The sequence below is a fragment of the Trichechus manatus genome, unplaced genomic scaffold (genome assembly GCF_000243295.1).
Source record: "Trichechus manatus latirostris isolate Lorelei unplaced genomic scaffold, TriManLat1.0 scaffold00093, whole genome shotgun sequence".
Classification (NCBI taxonomy): domain Eukaryota; kingdom Metazoa; phylum Chordata; class Mammalia; order Sirenia; family Trichechidae; genus Trichechus; species Trichechus manatus.
The window spans coordinates 5,652,268-5,669,093 of NW_004444029.1; the positions used below are offsets into that span (position 1 = coordinate 5,652,268).

At 50.1% G+C, this 16,826-nt stretch overlaps 1 protein-coding gene across 1 annotated transcript in view; it reads left to right on the forward strand.

Moving 5' to 3' along the window:
• KEL (Kell metallo-endopeptidase (Kell blood group)) overlaps positions 1-16,826 on the forward strand; it is a 28,767-nt gene that overhangs the window by 9,380 nt on the left and 2,561 nt on the right. Inside the window, exons 5-14 of the mRNA XM_023736853.1 lie at positions 3,643-3,705; positions 3,797-3,970; positions 4,180-4,328; positions 4,581-4,710; positions 14,195-14,305; positions 15,316-15,414; positions 15,649-15,726; positions 16,097-16,191; positions 16,352-16,462; positions 16,558-16,625. Coding sequence (XP_023592621.1) covers positions 3,643-3,705; positions 3,797-3,970; positions 4,180-4,328; positions 4,581-4,710; positions 14,195-14,305; positions 15,316-15,414; positions 15,649-15,726; positions 16,097-16,191; positions 16,352-16,462; positions 16,558-16,625 — 1,078 coding nt within the window. The remainder of the gene's footprint in view (positions 1-3,642; positions 3,706-3,796; positions 3,971-4,179; positions 4,329-4,580; positions 4,711-14,194; positions 14,306-15,315; positions 15,415-15,648; positions 15,727-16,096; positions 16,192-16,351; positions 16,463-16,557; positions 16,626-16,826) is intronic.

The following is a 16,826-nucleotide window of genomic DNA, read 5'->3' on the forward strand; positions in this document are numbered from 1 at the left end:
CTCCACCAGACTGAGTCCAGTGCAGCTAGATGGTGCCCAGCTACCACCATTGACTTCTCTGACCGGGATTACAATAGAGGGTCCTGGACAGAGCTGGAAAAGGATGTAGAACAAAATGCTAACTCACAAAAAAAAAAAAAATTACCAGATTTACTGGCCTGACAGACTGGAGAAACCCTGAGAGTATGGCTCCCGGACACCCTTTTAGCTCAGTGGTGAAGTCACTTCTGAAGTTCACCATTCAGCTGGGGATTGGACAGCCGCATATAACAAAATGGGACTAAAGAGGCACAGCAGTCCAGGGACAAGGACTAGAAGGCAGCAGGGGACAGGAAAGCTGGTGATAGGGAACCCAAGGTTGAGAAGGGACAGTGTTGACATGTCGTGGGATTGTTAACCATTGTCATAGGGCAATATGTGTACTAACTGTTTAATGAGAAACTATTTTTTTTGCAAACCTTCATCTATGGTACAAAAAAAAAATAAAAAGAATTATCTATGTGAGATCAAATTGACAACAGCAACCCAAAGGTTTGATGGGAAGCCTAGGGGGAAGTGAGTGAAGATAATGGTGATGGAATAACTTGAAAAAGGATAGTGAGAATAGCAGCACAACTGGAAGAATGCAATCGATGTCACCGAATTGTACATGTAAAAACTTTTGAAATGGTGTAGCTTTGGCTATGTATATTTTCACCAAAAAAAAGTCCTCCAAGGTCGAGAAGGGAAAGTGTTGACATGTCGTGGGGTTGTCAACCAATGTCATAAAACAATATGTGTACTGACTGTTTAATCAGAAACTATTTGTTCTGTAAACCTTTATCTAAAGTACAATAAAAAAAAATTGAAAAAAGAAAAAATAAAAGCTCACAAGTGGCCATCTAAGATGCATCAATTGGTCCCAACCACCTGGAGTAAAGGAGAATGAAGAACACCAAAGACACAAGGAAAGTATTAGTCCAAGGAACAGAAAGGGCCACATAAACCAGAGACTTCATCAGCCTGAGACCAGAAGAGCTAGATGGTGCCCAGCTACCACCAATGACCTCCCCGACAGAGAACACAACAGAGAATCCTGGATGGAGCAGGAGAAATGTGGGGTGCAGAACTCAAATTCTAGTAAGAAGACCAGACTAATGGTCTGAATGAGACAAGAGGAACCCAGGAAAGCATGGCCCCCAGATTCTCTATCAGCCCAGAACTAAAACAATCTCCGAGGCCAACTCTTCAGTGATACTCATGAGGAGTGTGCCTCTTAGCTCAAGTAGATACAAGAGACCAAACGGGTAGCTTCTGTCTGGAGATGAGAAGGGAAGGCAGAGAGGGTTAGGAGCTTGTTGAATGGACATGGGAAATCAGGGGTAGAAAGGAGCAGTGTGCTGTCACAGTATGGGGAGAGCAATCAGAGTCACATAACAATGTATGTATAAATTTTTGTATGGGGAAAAATAAAATAAATTTTAAAAAAAAGCACTTGGCTACTAACTGAAAGATGAGTGGTTCAAACCCACCAGCTGCTCCTCGGGAAAAAGATGTGGCAGTCTGTTTCCATAAACATTGTTATTGTTGTGTGCCATTGACTTGATTTCTGACCCTATAGAACAGAGTAGAACTGCCTCACTGTGCCACCAGGTCTCTCTTCCATAAAGGTTATAGCCTTGGAAACCCTATGGGGCAGTTTACTCTGTCTTATACATGTAGGGTTGCTCTAAGTCAGAAGCGACTTGATGGCAACTTTTTTGCGGGGGAGAGGGGGTGGGAAGGAACCAGGTGGAGGTGATAAGATTTGACACAATAGAAGGAAGAGCAGCTGAGGGCTTTCAGATGTGATGATGGCTGTGTTGTGCAGGGCGTGAATAGAATCTTGGAGCCCAGCCAGAGGTGTTGAAGAATCCAGATGAGCATCTTTGTGGTTCTGAACAAACGCAATTATAGTACAAATGGAAAGGAAGGGCCAGGCATGAGGAGTTGGGCAACTTTGTCCCAGTGGTGCTGGGTGATGGTGATTCTAGTAGGATTTGGTGATGGGCTGAGTATAAATAAAAGAGGTGGAGAAATCAAGGTGACCCCATAGTTTTGATTTGGTGTGTTTGGGAGGAGGTGGTTACCATCGACTTGAGATTGAGTAGACCTGAGGAGAAGCATATGTAGAAAGAATAGATGGCAGATGGAGCCTCCCAAGGAGGGGTCAGGGCAGAAGGGAAACAGAGAGAGTGGGAACAGTCAGAGACGTGGAGTCAGACCAGCATGGTTGGCCACAGAGGACAAAGGAAGAGTCTCAGGATGAAGCAGTGATCATGGATTAGAAGCTTCTGAGCTCATAAAGAATGGGGAATGAGAACACACCATTGGAAACCTTCTAGAGATAGTTTCAAACAGTTATGGGAATGGACACAGATCATATGGAGTGTATGAGGAGGGCAAGGAAGTTGACTCATATGGACTCAATGGACTCAAACACCAGCAATCACAAACATGACCTGAGCAACATTTCCTTCTGCTATACATAAGGTAGCCATGAGTTGGAGCTGACTCTACAGCAACTGACAACAAGGAAGTTGAGGCATGGGCATAAATATATTTTTTAAAAGCTTGGACATAAAAGGTTATAAAAATGGTCAAGTGAAAGTATTTTTCAAGATAAGGAGAAAGTAGGTAGCTCCAGGCTGGAGTGGGACATTGAAATTGGAGAAGGAAAATGTGGGAGAATAGAATCCAGGGCAAGTAGGGCTGGGACTAGCACAGGCAAGTGAGGCGCTTCCTGGTGTGCAAAACTTAAGAGGATGCTAAAAAACTCAGAAATCAAGAAAAATCAAAAAACTCAACATTAATGCAAAAATCCATAGTAAGCAAAATTTTGTTGATTGTGGATACTTTTTTAAATCTATTTTTTTTCAAAATGGATCAATCTGTTGTGATTTTTTTTTAAAAATCCATGATACTTAAAAAGTGGAACAAAAATCCATCTTGTAATTTAAAAAATGTAATGAGGAACACAGATATGATATTTTATTCATCATGGATTTTGCATTAATTTTTATTTTTGAAAAAAAAATTTCATTAAAATAGTAGTTATCTTGAATCCTGAGGTTTTTGCACCCTCTGAAGTTCGCACCTGAACTGGGTGTCTCATCTCCTCACCCTGGTCTTGGCCCTTTAAGACACTGTTATGCTTCTCTCCTAGAGCACTCCCAAAACCAAAACCAAACCCATTGCCATCAAGTCTATTCCGACTCATAGCGACCCTATAGGACGGAGTAGAACTGCCCCACAGTGTTTCCAAGGAGCATCTGGTGGATTTGAACTGCTGACCTTTTGGTTAGCTATCTATTTCCATGTCTGGACCCTCTCCCCATGCCCTTGACCCCAATCCCTCTCTTCCTTGCACTAGCTCCCTTTCTGACCTGCTTAATCACACCACTTGCTTTACCACACCTCCCAAGCTGGCTCTGTCCCACCTTTTCCCTCCCCCTCTACCATGTTCTGGACTCTTCCCCATGCCCTCACCCCCATCCCTCCTCCCTTCCTTTCACTCCCTCCCTCTCTGCCCCATTTTATCCTATCTCCCCAGGCCATCCCTGTCCCACCCCTGCCCTCCCCCTCCGCCATGTTCCCCTTCTCTCCAGTCTCTCTTTTATCCAGATAGACCAGCCTGAGTTTGCTGTCCCTCTCAAGCAAGAGCAGGAACAGAAGATCTATGCCCAGGTAAGATCAGGTGGATGAGGGTGCTGGCTGAGGAAGCTAGGAGGTAGGCAGGGCCGCTGTGGCTGTGACTGAGGCCCCCCACCTCCCCCAGATGGTGAGGGAGTACCTGACCTACCTGAATCAGCTGGGAACCCTGCTGGGAGGGGACCCCGACAAGGTGCAAGAGCACGCGGCTTTGTCCATCTCCATCACCTCGAGGCTGTCCCAGTTCCTGCGGCCCCTGGAGGAGCAGCCGGAACAGATGGTCACTATCGCCCAGCTGCAGGTGCCTTGGACCAGGGGCTAGAGGGCCGGTGCGTGCAAGGGCCTCTCCCAACCCTTCTTGACCCCTGTCCTCTTTCTCCTCCTGCCCTCAATCCTCTCCAGCCCCACTTTCTCTGGTTCTACCCCTTCCTGTAGCCATCCCCCTCCCGCTTCCTCTCAAACCCTCCCCTTTCCCTGTTCCCCTCAGCCTCTGTGTCCCCCCCCCCCAAGGAAATGGCCCCTGCCATCAATTGGTTGTCCTGCTTGCAAGCAACATTCACGCCGATGCCCCTGAGTCCCTCTCTGACCCTCATGGTCCGTGACCTGGAGTATTTGACAAACATGTCACAACTGGTGGGAAGTCTGCAGCTGAGACACAGGTGTGCCCCTTAGGGTTGGGGGTGGAGGGAAGGGATGAGAGGCTGAGGGACCGCAGGTGTGCGGGTTGGACCAAGTCCCTCCTCCGCTGCTCCCAGCCTACCTCATGCCCAGGAAAGCTCTTCTGGCTTGTGGGCATGTCCGGGCGGTGAACCTCATATCCCCCGAGGAGACCTGCTTACCCGGGGCGTCAGGGGGACCCATACCAAGCTCTTCGTCCCAGAGGTGCATGTGGGGGACTCATCCTTCTACAGTGAATTTCTGCAAAGCCACATGATCCTGGGGCTGGTGGGCACCCTCTCTCCTGCCCTGGACAGCAAGTTCCAGAAGGCCCGCCAGGAGCTGAACCAGAAGCTGCAGCAGCTAACAGGGCGCCAGCTCATGGTGAGGAGGGGGCTTCTCCCCAGGTAGGGGCTGAGGGGTGTCTGCCATCTGAGGGTGAAGGTTGGTACGTCTCGGGGGACAGGAGGCACATGCCTCTCAGTGTCTGGGCTTCTACAGCAGCAGGAAGGTTGGGCTTGCAGGGGTTAACATGTGGTCCCTGGGCCCACTTTTATCTCCTGGCCACCCCTCTGGCCTTTGGCTGAATATTGTTGTTGTTGCTGTGGCGTTGGCTCTGATTTATGGTGACCTCATGTACAACAGAACAAAACGCTGCTCAGTCCTGCACCATCTTCACAGTCGTTGGTATGCTTGAGTCCATTGTTGCGGCAATGTTGAGTGTCTTCCAACCTAGGGGGCTCTTCTTCCATCGCTGTATTGGACAATGTTCTGTTGTGATCCATAAAATTTTCATTGGCTGATTTTTTGGAAGTAGATCACCAGGCCTTTCTTCCTGGTTTGTCTTAATCTGGAAGCTCTGCTGAAACCCGTTTAGCATTTGCCTCAGTTACCTAGTGCTGGTATAATAGAAATACCACAAATGGGTGGCTTTAACAAACAGAAATTTTCTCATAGTTTGTGGGGGAGGTTTTGAATTTAGGGCACCAGCTCTGGGGAAAGATTTCTGTCTCTGTTGGCTCTGGGGGAACGTCCTTGTCTCAGCTTCTCTTCCTTGGGTCCTCAGAGATCTCATGCTGTGTGACATCTATCTTCCCCCATCTCTGTTTGCTTGCTTGCTTGCTGCTTAATCTGCTTTTCTGTCTCAAAGGAGATTGATTTAAGACACACCCTACATTAATATGATCTCATTAATGTAACAAAGAAAACCCTACTCCAAAATGGAATTATAACCGCACACAGGTGTAGTAAGATTTATCACACATATTTTTGGGGGACACAATTCAATGGATAACAGTCTCATAGCAACACACAAGCCTCCCCTGAAAGACAGATGATGGCTGTGCATGAGGTGCATCGGCCGGCAATTGAACTTGGGTCTCCCACAAGGAAGGCGAGAATTCTCCAGATTACTAAAATTACCATCCTTTCCACTAAGGTCTCTGATTGTCCTCTGGCCTAAATGCTGGGTCTGGGTCTGCCTATAAACCCTTGGGTGGCTTTGGGGAAGCCATTCCACCTCTCTGGAACAAACGTGATGCATAATAGTCACAACAGCTGTTAAGCAGCAGACGGTGACCACGCTGGACACTGCACAAAGCACGTAGCATAGATTATTTTATTTAATCCGCCCAGAAGCACTATGAGGTCTTTAAACTCCATTTTGCAGATGCAGAATTAGGCTCAGAAAGCCCAAGGTAACTTTCCCAAGACCACACAGCTTGTAAGGGAAGGAGCTGGGACTCCAGAGCAGGTCTTCTGGCTCGGAAGGCCATGACTTAACCACATACCAGACAGGGCTGAAAGGGAAGAGGGCGGAACAGGCCAAAGGTCGGTCAGCAAACTCTCTCTAGAAAGGGCATGGTGGTAAATATTGTTGGCTTTGTGGCCCATACGGTCTCTGTTGCAGCTACTCGCCTCTGTCCTTGTGGCATGAAAGCAGTCACACACTATGCAAAGGATGGGCATAGCTGAGCTCTGATGCAACTCTGGTTTAGACAGCAGATACCTTGCAGCTCCCAGGAGGGAGAGATCAGACAGGGTTCAAATGAGCAATAAAGGAGGTAGGACTGAAGAGGTGTCTAGAGAGGTGATGGTGTTTCCTGGCAAAAAAAGGACAGGGCATGAAGCAGGCTGGCTCAGCCTCAGCATGGTCTGAGGGGCCCTCTGGGGGCTCTGGCTGAGAAGGGATGGTTGGATTCATGAAAAGCTGGTGGAGATGCCGTGAGCAAATCAGCAAGGAGGTCGGTGTGGGGAGCAGCGTGAGTAGATAGAACAGAGGTAGGGAGGAACTCAGAGAGGGAGGAGGGCCTGTCAGGGCCTGGTGGTTACTGTAGGATCTTGCTCGTCTCTGTGTGAAACAGGGAGCTTGAGGAGGATTTGTCTGCTATATGTGTAAAAAGGAGCACTCTGAGAGCAGACCAGGGGGAAGGGTAGAGTCGGGGAGAATGGTTAGCTTAATGCAGTAGCCTGAGTTAGAGATGGCCACAGCTCTGCCAGGCGTGGTACCCTAGAGAGGTGTGAAGCGGTGGATTCAGGGTGTAGTTTGCTTCCTGGTGGCTTGTGGCATTGGAGAAAAAGTGTAAGGACACCACGGAGGTTCTGGCATTGGTTGGACTGGAATTGTCAGTTCCATCCAAGGGTCATCAATTACAGATCTCTGACCATCTTCTTCTGAATAAATTTTAATTGTTAGCAACCTTACGGAAAAGGACTTTGAGGTCTCATGATCCAGCCATCTTTTACTGACTGATTTTGAATGTATTATTGTAGTTGTTAGGTGCTGTCGAATCAGTTCTCACAGTGGCCCCATGTACAGCAGAACGAAACACTGCCCGGTCCTGTTAGTCGACTGGGACTCAGCAACCCTGTGTGACAGGGTAGAACTTCCCCATAGGGTTTTCTAGGCTCTGATCTTCACAGGAGCAGATCACCAGTTCTTTCTCCTGTGGAGCCACTGGTGGGTTCGAACTACCAACCTTTCCATTAGCAGCCAAGTGCTTAACCGTTGCACCACCAGGGCTCCAATAGAATAACCAATTTTAACCTTTGTTTCAATCATCCATTGTATTAACTTTCCTTTCCAGTTTTGGGTCATTTGCGGTTTTACTTAAGGTGTCTTCATCAAGATGACTATTAAAATCCTAAAGTGGGAAGGCCACTGGGCCAGGTTATTAAAGACCTAGCTGTACCTTTATCCTTTCATTTATGCAACAAATACCAACTGAGCATCTACCATCTGCTAGAAACTCCTCAAGGCATTTGGGATAAACCAATGAACAAAACAAGCAAAAATTCCTGCCCTCAGACTCTTACATGCTAAGGGATAAAGTAAAACAACAGACTAAATAAATATGTTGGGTGGTAATGGCTGTTGGGAAAATAAAACAGAAAGGGTGGAGGGAGTGCTAGATATGGGCAGGCTACAATTTATAATAGGGCAGCTATCAGGGAAGGTCATATTAACTTGGAGTCATTAATCATTGACTTTTAGTTAAGTTTCAGCCAGTCCTGTGTCCACATTAACCATGCAATCATCCAACATCTATGTCTCCATCAAATTCACAAAGATTTATCTGCGGTTTTATGTAACGCCTTGTTGAACTCAGTATACTATCAGCAGAGTGGGGCATCCTTGAGGATTCACAGAGGACTTCCAGTCTCTCCTCCCCTGATCCTGCGGGCAAACCTGTGAGGAAGGGACAACAGGCCATGTTCTTGTGTTTCAGCCGCTATAGCTGGTCTGCCGGGCTTTGGGTTAGTGATCCACATTTAGCAGGTGCTGAGTTCTCTGGGCAGAGGTCGTGGCGTGGTGGCCCTTGAGGACGCAACTGGCCTACAGATGGGTGTTGATGGCCTATTAGAGTCCTTTACAAACTTTGAATTCATTGCTGTTGTTAGATGCTGTCGAGTTGGCTCTGACTTATGGAGACCTTATATATAATAGAACAAAGCGTTGCCTGTTCCTTCGTTACTTCCATGATCATTCCCAATGTGCAAAAAGCAGGACGTGGCAGACAAAAATTAAGACTTCCAGCTTAAAAATTTTAAATATGTATTTTTTTAATATTATATACATATTATATTTTATATTGTGCATATATATATGTCGTTGTGTGCGGTTGAGCCGATTGTGACCCTTTGGGACAGAGTAGAACTGCAGCAGAGGGTTTCCAAGGCTGTAATCTCTATGCGAGCAGATAGTCAGGTCTTTCTCCTGCTGGTAGGTTGAACTGCCAACCTTTCAGTTAGTAGCCGAGAGCTTAAGCATTGTACCACCAAGTCTCCTTTGCATATATATATACATATACAGATATATATAGTTATGGATTGAATTGTGTCCCCCAAAATGTGTGTCAACTTGGCTAGTCTGTGATTCCCAGTAATGTGTGATTGTCCACCATTTTGTCATCTGATGTGATTTTCCTATGTGTTATAAATCCTACCTCTATGATGTTAATGAGGTGGGATTAGCGGCAGTTATATTAATGAGGCAGGACTCAATCTACAAGATTAGGTTGTGTCTTAAGTCAATCTCTTTTGAGATATAAAAGAGAGAGGCAAACAGAGAGACAGGGGGACCTCATATCACCAAGAAAATAACACTAGGAGAACAGCATATCCTTTGGATCCAGGGTCCCTCTGCTGAGAAGCTTCTAGTCCAGGGGAAGATTGATGATAAGGAGCTTCCTCCAGAGCTGACAAAGAAAGCCTTCCCCTGGAGCTGACACCCTAAATTCGGACTTCTAGTCTACTAGACTGTGAGAGAATAAACTTCTGCTTGTTGAAGCCACCCACTTGTGTATTTCTGTTACAGCCGCACTAGATAACTAAGACAGAATTTGATACCAAGCGTGGGGAGTAGGGTGTTGCTCTAACAGATACCTAAAATGTGGAAGTGGTTTTGAAACTGTGAACGGACAGAGGACTCAGAAGGAAATGAGGAGAGCTGTTACACTGCAGACGGCACAGCCAACAAGAAGCAGCAGCAGACAACCAGTAGCAGCAGAGAAACAGCAGCAGTAGAACCAGGAGACCAGCGTGACACAGCCCTGGAGCCGACCCTCGGAGTGAGAGAGTTGAGTGCCTTTGCACAGAGTAGGGTGCCTCTGGGCACTTATCAGTGGCTGAAGTTTACTGGCATAGTGGAGTGCCTCCAGGCACTTTATTGGTGGTGCTAAAGAGCTTTGGAACACCTGCTCCAGCAGGGCAGATGCCGGTGTTGAAGCCCGAGGGGCCTGGAGGCCATGGAACCAGGAAGCATAAGCTGAAGAGACAAGGAACACAGGAAGCAGAGCTGCCTCAGTCTCAAAGGGTATGACCACGATCTCTGGGGTCTCAAAGGGTGGAGCCATGGCCTCTGGTGTTTCTAAGGGTGGAGTCACCACTCAGATGGACTAGGAGAATGGGGCTGCCCAAAGCTGAGGGAGCAGAGTTGCTGTCCCAGTGGGCCTGCAAGGCAGAGCTGAAGCCCAAGGCCGAGGGGCCTACACACAGAATCCAGAGAGTGTGGCCAATACCTACTGTCTGGAGGGCAGGGCCATTTTGTAAATGGTCTCAGAGAATAGAGGATTATTTTCAAACTTTGAGGGTTAATGTAATGTGTTCTGCTGACTTGCTTGGTGCCCATTATCCCTTCTTTCCCTCCAATTTCTCCCATTTGTAATGGTAATGGAAATGTCTAGCTTGTGCCTGTTCCACCACTGTACTTTGGAAGCAGATAACTTGTATTCTAGATTTCACAGATGAAGAGGAATTTTTGGATTTTTGACTTGGAGTTGAATTTATACTTTTGCTATGATATGATGTGATGAATGTGTTTTACATGTGGCAAGGAGATGAATTTTGGGAGGCCAAAGGGTGGAAAGTTATAGATTGAATTGTGTCCCCCAAAACATGTGTCAACTTGGCTAGTCTGTGATTCCCAGTAATGTGTGATTGTCCACCATTTTGTCATCTGATGTGATTTTCCTATGTGTTATAAATCCTACCTCTATGATGTTAATGAGGTAGGATTAGCAATAGTTATGTTAATGAGACAGGACTCAGTCTACAAGATTAGGTTGTGTCTTAAGTCAATCTCTTTTGAGATATAAAAGACAGAAGCGAGCAGAAAGACTTGGGGATCTCATACCACCAAGAAAGTAGTGCCAGGAGAAGAGCATGTCCTTTGGACCCAGGGTCCCTGGAATGAGAAGCTCCAAGTCCAGGGGACGATTGATGATAAGTACCTTCCTCCAGAGCTGACAGAGAGAAAAGCCTTCCCCTGGAGCTGAAGACCTGAATTCAGACTTCTAGCCTACTAGACTGTGAGAGAACAAACTTCTGGGTGTTGAAGCCATTCGCTGGTAGTATTTCTGTTATAGCAGCACTAGATGACTAAGACATATATGTATGTGTTTGTTTGTTTTTCCCCCCTAACGTGAAGCTTAGCAGTGTTCGGCCAGCATTCTCCAGTGGCAGCAACTGCTTGGGGCGAGGGTGCAGCTGGTTCCCAAGGGGGGCACACTCTGCAGTTGGCTGTAGCACTCCCCCCATGCCCTTTGAGATGATATTGGATGGCTTCTCCCAGCTATGCCACCCTCGTGTGGCTCCCCATTTGAGTTTGTGACTCCTGGTCTATGATATGACCGTGGGTGGTGTAAACAGCTTGTGCTCAACTGCTAACATCATATGCATGCTAAAGCTGGACAATGAATGAGGAAGGTGGAAGAAGAACTGACACCTTTGAATTATGGTGTTCATGAAGAATATTGAATATACCATCAACTGCCAGAAGAATGAACAAATCTGTCTTGGAAGAAGAACAGCCAGAATGTTCCTTAGAAGTGAGGATGGGGAGACTTTGTCTCATATGCTTTGGACATGTTATCAGGAGGAATCAGTCCCTGGAGAAGGCCACCATGCTTGGTAAAGTAGATGGTCATTGAAAGAGAAGAAGACCCTAAATGAGACGGATTGACACAATGGATGTAACGATGGGCTTAAGCATAGCAACGACTGTGAGGATGGTGTAGGACCAGGCAATGTTTTGCTCTGTTCTATGTAGGGTCACTATGAGTTGAAACTGACACCACGGTACCAAACAACAATAACAACCAACCTAAAGTTTGGTGGTTCCAATTAACCTAGCGGTGCTATGGAAGAGAGACTTGGTGATCTGCTTCCATAAAAATTACAGCCAAGAAAACCCTGTGGAGCAATTCTACTCTTAACAAGTGGGGTCACCATGAGTCAGCCATACGTAAAGTCAGTGGCAACGGGTTTGGGGTGTTTTTTTTTTTTTTTTTTTTGTCCTATGGTATACCCCTTTGCCATGGAGTTGATTCCAACTCATATTGACCCTATAGGACAGAGTAGAACTGCCCCATAGGGTTTCCAAGGCTGTAGTCTTTACAAAAGCAGATGGCCATATCTTTCTCCTGTGGAGTGGCTAGTAGGTTTAAACCGCTAACCTTTCGGTTAGCAGTCGAGCACTGGACCAGTCTCTGGAGTGTGTTTACTTTATAAAGTTTGGAAGTCCTTTTCTGGGCCATGGACATGCAACTCTGCACTACTCTGACCAAAAGAGTAGGCTCAGAGGCTGTTCAGGGGTGCTGGGTGGCCGAGGTGCATCTCTACTCACCCCTACCAGGGACGGTCTGTCGCGGGCCGGCTCTGAGGACAGGTGGGGAGCAGCTGAAGGCAGGTGAAGAAATGGACCTGCCCTGGTGTGAGCAACCAGGAAGCAGCTCCAGACCCAGGAAGTCTGGAGGGCAGGGCTGACCACGTGACCAGGCTCGAGGTCCTCCCATTGGGGCAGCTCCTCCACAGAGGTAGCTGACGTCCCCCCAGTCTGATGAGAAGTGCGAGGGAAGGAAGCTGAAGGTGACCGCAGGGCCCCTATGAGACCTGTCATTGAGTCCGGCCCAGGCATCCTTTTGCACTTGCTTCTGATATTCCTGAGGCAGAGAGGTCCAAGTGTCCTCTCTCTGGAAAGGAAGGAGTGACGCCGCATGGTGAGGGGATGTACCATGAATGTAGCAGCCCAAATGGCACAACCTCCAATGTGGAGGCTCCCCAGCAGGCGGTCCCTGGGCTTCTTCCTCAAAGAAGGCAACACGTCATACCGTACACTACCTCTTGTTAGCTATCGTCGAGTTAATTCTGACTCACAGAAAACTCCTGTGACCCAGCAGAACTGCCCCATAGGATTTCTTGGCTGTAATCTTTACGGAAGCAGATCATCAGGTCTTTTCTCCCACAGAGTCACTGGGTGGGTTTGAACCGTCAACATTTGGGTTGGCAACTGATTGCAAACCACTTGTACCACATGGACTCCTTAGTACAGTACTCTGGACTTTCTATTTCCTCCTTGGGGGAACCCCCGCAGGTCCCCCTTCCACCCCCAAGACCAGCCCAATGCTGTTGAGGGTGTAGCGGTGCTCAGGGGTGGATTACCCAGTAAGCGAGGTAAGCACAGGCTTACTTGTGCTTACTTACTAATCTGTAGTGAACCATTTCACATGGGTTTCAAAGATGTGATGAAAAACACGTGAAATGGTCCACTACCTATTAGTGTAAGTAAGCACAAGTAAACCTGTGCTTACCTTGCTTACTGGGTAATCCATCCCTGTCAGGGATTGTAAACTTGAGAAGAGGCTTTGAGTCCGTAGGAAGGTGCTGTGTGGTTGGGAGAGAGACAGATGCCAGCCATACCTAGAAGCAGAATCTTTGATGTGGTGAAAAAAATGTGAAATTGCTCACCGTAGATGATCTGGTAAGCAAGGAAAGCTCCGTGCTTACTTTGCCTATTGGATACTCAACCCTGGCAGTGCCTCACTGTCTCCCAGTGAGCAGATCCTTGGGCAGTGAATCAAAAAAAAAAAAAAACCAAATCCATTGCCGTCGAGTCGATTCCGACTTAAGTGACCGTATAGGACAGAATAATAAGTCACAGGAATGAGTCTTGTGCTTTTTCACGCCTAACTCAAGTTAGCTGGTTTTCCAGCTTGGTTTTCCCTTAGCTTGTCCTTCTCTGTCTCCAGGCCATTGAACTGTTTCTCAGTGGCCCCTGGGTCCCCTGGTGCACCCCCCAGTCAGCCCACCACTGAAACCTGTCCTCACATCTGGTGTTCTGTTCTGATTCTTTACGTCCTGTGTTAAACCATCCCAGCTGCCACCGTCCTCTTGAGCCCATCTCAGGCCTCTCCTCACTGAAGCTGAAGGCCCCGGCATCGCACCCTCTTCTCTTCCTTGATTTCACCGGATGGTCCCTTGTACTCTGAATTCATACACTTAACCTTTCCTGTCCTCTTCTCCAAGCAAACGATGTGGCACCTAAAACCCAACCTTAATCTGATAATTATCTTCCTTCTAAGGCAAGATCCTACAGTGTGACCCCCACAGCCACTTGGGAGATTGGCTTCTCCAATTTCTACATTGGGAGAAGCAGCACGGAAGGGTGGCGTCATTGCTGGGATCCAGTGTGGAGGTGGGGCTAAGGGACAGGGTGGCTATCAGCCCTGCTCAGGGAAGGGGTTTGGCTTCAGTCTTCTCCTTCCCAGAACGCTTGATCCCCCAGAGTGATACCCCAAGGGCCGTGCTTTCAGCTTCGTTAGGGAATAGTTCTACTCGCTAACACAGGCAGTCGCCATAAGTCGGAATCAGCTGAATGGCAACTAACAAAACGGGAACGCACTGTGGTTTGCCATCTTGGAAGAGGACAAAGCCCGAGTGCTGGGCTGCAACAGGCCCATGCGCCCCCAAAGGGGTGATGGTATAAAGTGGGCCAGACCCAGAGAGTCCGGAAAGAGTGTGCCCTCGGGGTGCAGGCCAGGGAAGGTGGGCAGAGCATAGAGACAGACTAGAGCCACCCCTGTCTCCGCAGCCCCAGACCCCCCGGTGGATGAAGTGTGTGAAGGAAACCGGAACCTTCTTCCAACCCACCCTGGCGGCCTTGTTTGTCCAGGAGGCCTTCAATCTGCCCACCCAAAGAGCTGTATGTGGGCCCCTCCCGGCTACCCCGAACCCCAGCCCCCACCCCCCACCCTCCTGCCTGCTCTGTCCTCTCTGCCCTGGTCTGCACAGCTGGTGGGTGCTGGCAGAGACAGCCAGTGAGGCAGGGGCCCTCGGCTGGCACACATGATCAGGTCGGCCACGGGCTCAAGTCCACCCACACGCAGTCTTGGACAAGTCACCACCTCCAGCTCTGAGTCCTCCACCTAAAGAGAGACACCTGAGCTCTGTGAAGGCTAAGGCGCCCCCCTCCCAGCCCTAAAGTACTGTTTGTGATGTTTTCACGTGAGAACGGGACGAGGTGAAATTAAGACATGGGAATAAATAACCACCTCTCTGTGAGTGCCTGCCCCGTCCAGGTCCCCTCTAAGCCCTTTGCAGGAATCACATTTCATCCTACCCAAGGCCTGCTGGGTGCGTGTTACAATCATCATCTTGGCTTTACAGAGGAGAGACGGTGGCACAGAGAGGTTAAGTCATCTACCCAGGCCACACAGCTCCCAAAAAGCAGTCAGGATGAGCACTGGCAGAGGCCAGCCCCTCTTCCTACAGCATACTCATTTCCCTGCACCAAGAGCAGACAGGCATAGGGTGGGCAGGAGGAGACAGCAGCCACATGCGGAGGGCTGAGGCTGGGGGACTTCAGCAGGTTGGGGTGCAGAGAAAGCCGGCCCAGGAAGAGGGAGGATGAAGGGCAAGGATTAAGGAGAGGGTGGAGGACCAGGCTGGGGGCAGAGGGGTGGTGGCCCTCTCCCTTCTCTGCTTCCTAGGTGCTCTGCCTGGGCCTGAGGGTAAGGACAGTGTCCCCTCCCCATCGGCTGAGACTTCCCCATGGAGAGGACTGTCTTCCTCATGAACCTTGTGGACCTCCAGGGCAACCAGCCCCACCCCCCTTCTATGTGCAGCCCCTCCCTCCTCCCTCAACCAGGAAATACCGCCCCCCCCTTTCTGAGGCCTTTGGAGGTGGAGCCAGTCCTCCCCCTTCACCCCCAGGCCATGGAACTATTCTCCGACATCAAGGACGCGCTCCTCAACCGCCTCCAAAGGCTCCCCTGGATGAACGAGAAAGCTCGAAAGGAGGCCCAGGACCGGGTAGGCTGAGAGGAAAGGCGTGGAGGAAATTGGGTGTGGAGGGTCAGGTCAGAAAGCAATCTGGTGGGTTCTGAGGGGCAAGAGGCCGTGATGGCTGGTGGGCAGAGCACAAGGGCACACGCTGACGCAGAAGCAGTGCACTGCGCGGGTGTGCAGGGACAGTGCCAAGGACTGGCGGCGGGGTCCCTCTGTAGAGTCAGGCAGCTCGCTCCTGCCACCTGTGTGTCTCTCCAGGTGACCCGAGTGCGGGTGAAGATGGGGGCCCCAGAGTGGACCCTGGAGCCGGAGCTGGTCACACAGGGGTACCCCGAGGTGGGTCCTCCATCACCCCCTGACCTGCCTTAGTCCTTCGGTTTCCGGAGGATCCTGACCCCCTCTTAGCCCGGACATCCTGAAGTCAGGGTGTGTGTGTGTGCGCATGTGTGTGCACATCCACACGCACACCACGCTTGCATCCTGGGACACGCCTGTTGGTGCTGACATGCCTGCGTGGCCCCATCTGTGCGCGCACACGTTTGTCCTGGCACTTACCTGCAGGCGAACCTGCCCAAGGCCTGTCTGCGCAGGTGTGCGCAGTGTTGCTGTGCAGTTTCCGCTCATCTGTGGGTTCCCGGGTGAGGGCCCACCCGTGTGCCTTCAGCGGTCCCCTGGGGGACTTAGTGTGCCCCCATGTGGACCCCAGGTGCAGCTGGGCCCCAGCTTCCTGCAATTGTACCTGAGTTGTGTCCGAGCGCTCCAAGCCAGGAAGGTCCGGAGCTTCCTGCAGCCCTTCCACAGGTGCGAGGGCGGGGAGCCCGGAAACCTGGGTCCAGAGATGCCACCCAGGGCGAGTACGGACGGGCACGGGGCGCGGGCTGCGGGCACTACGACAGGCGTCAGGGGCCTGCGGGGGGCGCTCAGGGTAGGGCCGGTGCTCACTGCAGCACTGTCCCCACAGCCGGCGCGTGTTCCCCTGGGGCGTCGACGCTTACTACTCCGTGTCGGACCACGTAGTGGTCTTGTCTCCTGGGCTCCTGCAGCCCCCGTTCTTCCACCCTGGCTACCCCAGGTACGGTGTTCTGCGAGGGCACTAGGGCTGGGCCTGTGGCGGGAGACCTGGGTCGGCAATAGAGCTTCTCCGGTGAGACCAGCCTTCTCCCCCAGGGCCGTGAACTTTGGTGCGGCCGGCAGCATCATGGCCCACGAGCTGCTGCACATCTTCTACAAGCTCTGTGGGTACCAGGCCGGGCAGTGGGGTGGGGCCTGGCGGGGAAGGCAGAAGGAGGCCCCAGGGACAGGGGTAGGGTGGAGGGAGGCCGTCCTGCTCGCGGGCGCCCTGCCCCACCCCTGCTCTGCCTCTCACTGTATCCCTCCTTCTTCCCACCCCTCACCATTGCCTCCCCACCCCTGCCCCAGCCTACCCACACCCCTGT